Source organism: Ciconia boyciana, chromosome 7, assembly GCF_034638445.1.
Source record: "Ciconia boyciana chromosome 7, ASM3463844v1, whole genome shotgun sequence".
Classification (NCBI taxonomy): domain Eukaryota; kingdom Metazoa; phylum Chordata; class Aves; order Ciconiiformes; family Ciconiidae; genus Ciconia; species Ciconia boyciana.
The window spans coordinates 31,359,496-31,368,899 of NC_132940.1; the positions used below are offsets into that span (position 1 = coordinate 31,359,496).

The 9,404-nt window shown below is 50.2% G+C and overlaps 1 protein-coding gene across 1 annotated transcript; it reads left to right on the top strand.

The window, feature by feature from the left end:
• Nucleotides 1–463: 463 nt before the first annotated feature.
• Nucleotides 464–7,628, top strand: NPHS2 (NPHS2 stomatin family member, podocin). Its single transcript, XM_072867615.1, has 8 exons — nt 464–740; nt 2,375–2,478; nt 3,403–3,475; nt 3,777–3,859; nt 4,739–4,942; nt 5,691–5,746; nt 6,568–6,646; nt 7,350–7,628. Exons 1-8 carry the CDS (start codon nt 464–466, stop codon nt 7,626–7,628), a joined length of 1,155 nt encoding a protein of 384 aa, XP_072723716.1.
• The last annotated feature ends 1,776 nt before the right edge of the window (nt 7,629–9,404 follow it).

The window sequence follows — 9,404 nt, forward strand, 5'->3', positions numbered from 1 at the left end:
CTCCTGAATAAGCCACTGGTCTCACCAATAAAGGTTTTTCACCTTGGTGTTTATTGCTCTGGGCCACTCTCACCATGTGAGGTCTTTGGAGCCACATGTCTGACAGTTACTTTTAGGATGCTTTTCAACAACTTTGCAGAAAACATGATCTGAGTGCTTCTGATTGTATTATATTTCCAAAGACAGGAAGATGCAAACAGAATGTCCTGGTGTCTACCCTGTCCAGGTCTAACCTTCCTTCCCATCTCCATAGCAGCGTGCGATGAGAACAGAGCAGCTGGGAAACAGCTTGCTCACTTCACTGTCCATTATGTCTGACAAGCCTGTGATAAACTTGAAACAAGCCTCCTTGATCTGACACCTCCCCTTCCCTCACCCCCCGCCTGGTTTTCCTGCCTGCAGCAATAAATTCAAGCACGAATTCATCCAACTCCCACAGGCAGCTGCATGCTCCTCGGCACAGATGAGGATGGATAAGAGGTCTCGGAGCTCTTCCAGGGAGTCTCACAGGAGCCGTAGAGAGTCCCCAGCTACGCAGAGCAAACGAGAGAAGAGGGAGAACAGCAGAGAAGCCGGCAAAGGAAGGGGAGACATAAAGCAGGAGAAAGCAAAAGAGATCAAGAGCACCACAGGGACTGACGGTAGAGTGCACACATCCACGGTGGTGGATGTGGATGATGTGATATCTGATGAAGAAATGGAGGCAATGGCGTTGCTGGACAGTGAGCAGCAAGAGGAAGGTATGGTTTATGGAAGGGAAGGGACCAGAAAGCTGTGGGCTCTTTGACCCTGTGTGGTCACAGTATGACTCTGCTGTCTGCATGGGGAGTGTCAGCACACCCACCTTGCACAGATGTGGTTATCCTCAGGACAGGATATGGGAGACTCCAGCCAGCCTCCCAGCCAGCTTCTGCAGTCAGTAGTGCAGGCTGATCAGCACTGTCCAGCAAAGCAATGAACTTTGCGACAAGCAGTTACATCCCCAGCATCCTTCATGCTTCAGCTCACTGCTCCCCACTTTTGTTCATGCTCTATTCACTTCCTTTTCTCGCTTGCCCTTCTTTAGGTGGACGGAGGTAGCCTCAATGCCAGTTCACAGCCCAAAGAACTGCACTGCAGGGAAGAACTGCGCTTGAGGTGCACACTCATAGCTCCCCTTCCAGATAACCTTTGAGAGCAGCTCCTCTCCAGGCCATGTGTTAGGCAGATTCCCAGCCTGCTGTGATAGGAAGGAGCATTGTGAGTCTTTTGGCAAGATGACTGGGCCTCTTTGGACCCAGCATCGCCACAGGCATGGCAGATTTGTGTTACAGGAGCCAGCATCACTTCTCTGCTTCCATGACAGCAGCTCTGCTGCCCTAGAATGAGACGAAGGTTCAGACTTGCTCCTATCTCTCTGAGAACTAATTTTTCACAACTGCCTCTTTCTGCCTCAATTACAGTAATCCCAGCTAGTGAGCGGTGCTGTGGAGCTGGAGTGATCATGCAGGTTCTTGGGATCTGAACCTCCTTCAGGACCTGGTGGCTCTGCGGAGAGCTCCAAAGGCAAAGGGGCAGGGATGGAAGGGCTAGAAGGGATTCAAAATGGGAGGGATGCAGGGATGCTAACTTCACTGCTGGAAAACATGGTCCACTCTCTGGGTCTAGGTACACCCAGAAGTAATCAATCTATTTTCATGCCATACTTGCAGATTTTCCCTTAGGCAGGAGCACAACAAAGGGCAGCCAGATCATGATAACACACACTCACTCTGGGGAGATGTAGAAGGTAATACTCATCTGGGCCTGGCCATCCCAGTCAGCCTCTGGCACCTTGGGGTGACTGCTGTAGAGCACAGGGAGATTTCAGCAGCACCAGTGGCTATGTCCGACTGCATTAGGGAGCTGGGATGCAACTAAAATTCTATTCCAAAAGGACCTGAGATACTCTGATAGAGAAGGGCACTTCAGGCTGTGCATGTTGAGAGCTACCTCTTATTTACAATCTTTCTCTTTGCCATTAGCTTATCTTTCCAGATAAGCTTCTGGGATCCCAGCTCAGCCAACAAGTTGCCCATTCCAAGTCTTTCAACACTGCTTGGTAGCCACAGGTCTTCAAGCTAAAGGCTGCTCTCTAGTCAAGGCACTACGGAGAAGCATGGCTCAATTTCTGACAGTAAAGCGGAGACAAAATCTGTCCGTCCATCCTAGTAGCTCCTGGACACTTGGGGCAGGGAGTATTCTTTAACCCAGCTCCAGAGAGAGCCAAATGGTTCACGTACACCAGGTCTAGGCAAAGGACACCACTGAGGCTGATCTGTGCAGGCACTTGTCAGGCCATCAGTATTTTGGGAGCAATCCTCTCCTAACACAGTCATGTTGGATTTCTCCCTAGGTGTAAAGTCTCCGAGTCTGGGTATCTGTGAGTGGCTTCTGACCATCTTGTCTTTCCTGTTCGTCATAATGACCTTCCCCATTTCTGTCTGGTTCTGCATGAAGGTGAGAATAGTCATGGGGCCTCTTTAGGTTTAGTATTTGGAGTCTGATGTGTATGTAACTCACTGGTTCAGTGTGTGTTGGACATGAGCATAAAGCTTTTTTGGTCTAAGGCCCTATTTACACTTCTTCAACTCATGATTAATTCTGACTTATCTTTCATCACATGTTGCTGCAGCAGAGGGCTGCACAGGGGTCCAGCCACTGCCTATCAAATACTGCTGCTGCAATATCAGCAGGCAGGGGCTTAGGTTCCTCTTTTTTAAAACAAATTGCAAGTCTATCAACTTTCAAACATAACCCTCAGACTACCCAGCCCAGAGGTGGCTGCATTGCAGCAGCAGGATAACTAGGTTTTAAATTAAAAATTTTAAGAGAAATTGATCTCAATTAATAGCAGATTTTCCCTCTTCCTCCCCTTTTCTCAGATTTATAGCATGGCTACAAGTAGGCATATTTTGATTCCCACTTTTCAGGAAATTTCACGTGCGTCTTGTTCTCAACAAGAGTGTCAGTATTATGGCTCAGATCTTACACGCATGAGCACATACACACATAGTTCCCTTGGAGGGAAACAACCAACATAGAAAATTTTAGCTCAGGGTGTTCAAGTTTGGCCAGGGTATAAGGAAGCAGAATGTTGGCCTCCTCCTGGGCAGCTCTAACATGGGCTGCTCTCACCAAATCCCAGGCTGTCACAGGGCTGCTTGTACGCTGCTCACACACAAGGCCAGCCAGCAGTTCCGGGCAGGTTCTCCGCTAGGGTAAAGGGACTCAGTGACAGGTGATGCCACTAGCTCATACCTGCTGGCTGAAATCCTCCCTTTGCAGGGCTTTCCCAGAACAGACTTCCTCCCGTACCCAGTGAGGCCCCTTTCCCCAGTCCTACACCTTCCTCTCCAGCCTAGCTTTTGTTTCCCTCTGCAGGTAGTGCGGGAGTATGAGAGAGCCATCATTTTTCGACTTGGGCGTCTCCTTCCTGGCAGAGCCAGAGGACCTGGTAAGGTGTTTACTGAGCTCCCCCCAGCCATATTGCTCCTCTTCTTCATGCTCTACCAAAGCTCACATGCTGGTGCCCTCCAAGCAGGCACGGCCAGACAGGAGATGGGATGTCTTTGCTGGCTTCCTCTTAAGGGACAGTAGCTTCTAATGGCTTTTCCCATCACAGAAGCAGCCTCAGAATTTGAGCCTATGTATTGCTGTTCCTTTGTAGTTCTGCATGCCAAACCCTCACCTGTCCTCCAGAGCAGGAGAGGCAATTTCTGTGATGATCACCAGCTGCCTTTCTCTTCCTCCCACAGGCCTTTTCTTTTTCCTTCCGTGTCTGGACACATATCACAAGATAGACCTCCGCCTCAAAACTCTAGAGATCCCCTTCCATCAGGTATAGCTGACACTCCTTCTCTATAATAATCTTTGGATCTCTTTAACGTTACACCTTATGCTTCCAGCCTTCATCCCTGCATATAAAAGTTTGAAAAATCATATCAAAGTAACCCTAACACCTCAGAAAATGGAAGGCAAAAAATTCACCGTAGTGAATTTTCTTATTTTTTAAAACTACTGCTTTTAATCCCATTCAGTTTGACATACTTTAGTGGTAACATACACCAATAGCGAGTGGCTGGGCCAAAGATACTGGACCAGGTTTTTTTACCCACCACACTGAGGAGTGCATGCAGCGGGGACAGGAGCTCAGACTAAGATCTTACAATGATGTAAGGGTGGTACTCTGCTCCTGTATAAGCCTGGGAGGAAGAAAGGGCTGAACCCTTGCTTCTAACCCTTGAACCTGCAATGTCCCTAGCCACAGCTTCTATTCTCCTTTTGGGACGTGTTGTCTGTGCTGCTGCATTGCCAGTGGGACTGTCCTTGTCTAGTAGCATCTCCAGGCTCATCCCCATGGTGCACAGCAAATCCTTCTGGAGATATAATAATCGAGCACACACCTCAGGACACAGCCTACGCTCTCAGAACAGGAATGGACCAGGCAGCAGTGGGCAGGGAAACACAGCATAGGATGACGACGTACTCACAGTCCCTAGCTCAGCAGCTGTACTGAGGAAACAGATACAAAGATGCTGCTCAGGGAACAGAGATCCAGAGGTTATACACTTTGCCCAAGGTCAGTCAGTAGCAGAGGTGAAAATTACAAAGACTTAACCATCCAGCTAGTCTTCATCATTCTCTTAATTGTGTGCTTTTCTGTGCTACCTTAAAGTTGTCAGAACCAGCTCCATCTCCCCTAATGTCTTCTGCTTAGGTGGTGACCAAAGACATGGTTACCTTGGAGATAGATGCTGTCTGTTACTACCGGTTGGAGAATGCCTCTCTTCTCCTCACCACCCTGACCAGCATCTCCAGTGCCATCCAGCTGCTGGTGCAGACCACCACAAAGCGCCTCCTGGCACATCGAGCCTTCTCTGAACTTCTCTTGGAGAAGAAGAGCATCAGCCAGGAGATAAAGGTGCTTCCACAGGGGGGAGGACAGCAGAGCAAGGGGTGAACTGAGGCTCCACAAAGAAGCTCAGGTGATCAGTCCCTCAAAATCAGACACTGTTTTGCAGAAGGGTACAATAACAACATGTGTCTTATTCACAGAAAAATGGGAGATTTTTTCTCCTGTTTTTTTTTTGACTCAGATCACTTTAAGGGAAGGATATACAGTGTGGGTCCCACGGGTGGCCATGGTGAGTAGCAGACAGTATGGTGTGAGGAGCATGAAGGAACCACTTAGACCAGCTTCATCAGCGCTTTGTGATACCCTAGCTTCAGTACTTACCCCAGAGAGGAGATTCTCACAAGAAACGTATTCTGCAGCCTGAGTGAGGTGCTATAAACCAGTATACATACATACATGCCATAAACCAGGGACCTCCAGCAGCAGTTCTCTGTGGCCATGACATACGTACATGATGATACCAGTCCGGAACTGAATGTTTCCTGTGGAACTGAATTGGTTCCACACTTGAACCAGTATGGACTAGTTAAATTATGCCAAACCCCTGTGGCAAACACATGTTGGAAGTGAAGTGAGGGAAGTAATTTTATTTCTGAAGGGCCTCACACAATAGCACACAAAACCTAATAAATCTGCCTTACAGTCCTGCAGTTAACTGCCTTGAATTAATGTACCTGCACTGTCTTAGTCCCTGTAAGGGGCCTAGGCCAGGGCTGGTGTTCTCCCCATGCTCTAAAAATATTCCTCTTCACAGGTGGCTTTGGATGCGGTCACGGGCTGCTGGGGGATCAAAGTGGAGAGAACAGAAATGTAGGTGGGAAATGCTGGTAGAGGGGACTTCCCTGTCCCTTTGCAAGTACCTGTCCTGCCCTGCTCACCGCTGCCTGCTCCTCTTTCTGCTTTGCCTCTGGCTCTCTCCCTGCAGCCATTCTGCAATGGGTAGAGCCTCACCCCTTGCCTTCCTGTTTTCACTGCCCCTTTCAGCCTCTGCCTCATGTAAAACTTCCACATACAAAAACTGTGCTTGCTCCTGCTCTGACAGCCATGGCAGGATCCTTAGCTGGGATCTCATCACCATTTCACTGCTGCTGCAGGCAGAGTTTGCACCCAATTCTGGTAGTCCAAGAGGCGCAGCAGGCACCAAACCCTCTAGATCCCACTGTAGATCAAAGCACTGTTTGGGATGGGCTCGTCACTCAGAAGCCCATGAGGAAAGGTGGGACATGCTCATCATGTAGAGGGCCATGGAAGAGAGAGCCAAGCAGTGAATGAGTAAATCTATGAACAGAAGGAAATTCCTGTGCCTGTCTTGTGAGCAGTCTCCCAGTGGATTCTCTGATGTCTCACAAAGAGTGAGCTTAGACTTAAGCCTCAGAGTTACAGAGAGAAGAGGTCTCTCTGCTGCCTAGTGATCATGCAAGCCTGGTCATTAGAAAACCAGGTTGGAAAAGAAGGATGGGAATGGAGATAGAAGGCTAAAGTGAGACACACAAAGAAGGACACCCAGGGAGCAAAGAACATGAGTGAACAGCTCTGCAGAGACTGACTGATGAGCCCATTCCAATGGCTGACCATCCAGTACTGCCAGGAGAGCCTAGAGCGCACCTAATCCCTGTCCATTACTACCACAGCAACAATGTGCAGCTGCCTGCTGAAGTCCGGCAGTCCCTGGCTGTGGAAGCGGAGGCCCAGAGACAGGCCAAAGTGCGGGTATGCCAACCCTGAATACCTCCCATCTCCTTCCAAAGCATCCCTCCTTCCTTTCCCACCCCTGGTTTGAGGTCCCTGGGACATGCCATGCTAGGGTACAGCTCTAGGAAGATGTGTCTCCTTTAATTCCTGTTCAAGAGCTGTGTGTAGCAAGGAGAGCTGCAGCAAGAGTCTGGGCCAGCCCAGTGGAGTGCCAGGTCTGGTACCTGGCATACAGGTAGGACACAAAGAAGTCAGGGGTTATCCCCAGGCCCACAGTGGTCCCCATGGGGATCTTTTCCTCCTCAGGGTTTCACTCTCCCCTAGGAGCCCAGTGCAGGGCTGTCACCATGGTCATGTACCCCCCACCTTGCTCAGCCCAGGCTGGTCTCCATCCCTTGCACTGAGCTGCTGAAGAGCCTGGATAAGGTTGGTGTCCAGCACCCCTCCCACAAGCCTAGCCTGGGGGCTGCCCTCTCCCATGCTTTTGCAGCAGGGGTATGCCCAATTGTGAGCCCTGATGGGCCCAGTAAAAACAAGTTAGACATGAGCACCCAAACTTTTGGAAGCATCAAGATCACATGCTGTGATCTTCAGAGAGCAGGAATGTTATCATCGCACTGGCCCTGGGAATTTCATGGTGGCAACCTCCCTCTGTAATGAACAGTCCATACCCCTTTACTCCCAGCCTCACAGAAACCTTCTTTATTCCCCTGCTTGGTAGGTGATTGCTGCTGAGGGGGAAAAGGCTGCTTCTGAGTCCCTGCGGATGGCAGCTGAGATCCTGTCCAGTGCCCCTGCTGCTGCTCAGCTCCGTTACCTTCATGCACTGCACTCCCTTACTGCAGAGAAACCTGCTGCTTTCATCTTGCCCTTGCCTTTGGATGCCATGAACCTGGTCTCTCCAGCTACGCACAGTCCTCCGGCAGTGAGCAGCCTCCTCACAGACACCACGAAGCTCCCAGAAAGCCCGAAAGACAAGAAGGACTCACCCATGCTCTAAGAGCTGTCCCAGAAATGGTTGCCACACTACCCTGGTCAGTCCTGCTCAGAGAGGAGCAAGAGGGATGGCCTATTGGCAGCCCACCAGCAGGTCCTGGTCTGGAGGCAGGAGGAAAGGCAGCCCAGGCCTGTACTATAAAGTGGATTGTACATGGAAGAAGCCTCTGCTTGTTTTGGAAAGGGAAAAATACAGAGCACAAGGAGCAGGGCTGGCACGTGTGTGAGCAGGGGGCTGAGGGACGAGGGGTCTTGTCCCTTCCCTTTCACAGGGCCAGATGCACCTTAACATCCTAAGGCCTGGCCCCTGGGGTCTGACCCATCCTGCCCCATCACCTTGGCAGGAAGGACAGAGTAGCCCCTATGTACTTCAGTGCCCCCGTCCCCAAACTGAACAGGCGGGGTGGGAGCCTGACAATCGGTGGGGGAACAGGAAGGAGCTCAGCAGGCAGGCAGGTTGGTGGGCGCTGCCAGCCTGGTTGGTTCTGCAACGAGGGAATAAGCTGGGTCCCATGGTGTAGTCCTGGATATGGGATTTCAGTCACCATCCATGCGCACATACATACACACACATGCACCCAAGGTGTTTAGCCCTAGTTCTAAAATAGGAGGAAAAGGAAAAGGAGGAAAGGGCAGCCTTTAAGGCTTGGCACTTCCCTGCAAGACATATCAGCTGCGCAGACGAAAGGCAGGCTGTGCTGCTGCTTGCTTCCACTGGGGGGTGAGGCAGGACAAGGTCTGAGCTTGTGGGCATCTAAACATTTTAGGGGTGATCCGTTTTAACCAACTCCCACTGAGCTGACAAGGGGGAATGAGCCAGCTGAGAGCCTCGAGAACAGTAATACTTTTGCCTGCTGCAGCTGCCTTGGTAACCTCTACACACAGGGAGGGAACAGAGAAGTCCTCAAAACTCCTATAATCCTCAAAACTCTTACATATCTTTCCTGCCAAAAGCTATTTGAAATGACTGGGAACCTACAGATACTGCAATCCTTTCCCTTGGCAAAGATATGGAGCACCGTCAAAGGAAATACCACTGCACTCGGTTTCTCTGATCCTGGTGCCCTTTGGGTGGATGTCGGCTCTGCTCCTGCCCTTTTACTTGACCTGCAGCATCTCCCCTTGCTTCAAAGCAGACCTCTCTTGCACAGCCATTCCCAGGCCCAATGTTCTGCCTCTGGTGGCCTGTAGAGGCCAAGATAGAGGGTACTTTGTGGCCCTTCTCTTAATTGCCCACACAGTAGTTGGCCATCATGCATGTGCCTGGCAGGGGTTGCTTACTCTTGCATTTTCACTCATTTTATTCGGTCCCTCTTTGCCTGCTGGTAACACTTACACACATTGGCACATATCATAGATAATACTTCTGTTCAATGCAGCTGTGTCACAAGGACAGCCTGCAGATACTGGCTTAATACTGCTGCAAAGGACAAGGATCCCACTTCTACTAAGTACCACATATTCTGTATTTAATCAGCCCCTTCAGCTCCGTGGAGTCCCCTTCTCAACACGCAGTGCTCCCATAATACTCGCTCTACAAGTATTTGCCAGCCTTTTTACAGCAAGGACACCCAGTGAACCAGCCCCCTTAACAAGTGTCTGGGAAGTGGGAAGAACCCACCTGTGAACTTCTCAGTGATCACACAAACATCTGAGCTCCAGGTGTAACCTCACATCCAAATCATTCTGCCACTGCAACTCTCTCAGGAGAGGGCAGCCAGATGGCTGTGGCTCCTGCTTGTCTGTCTGTAATAGATCTCAGTAGTGATCCACTCATGGA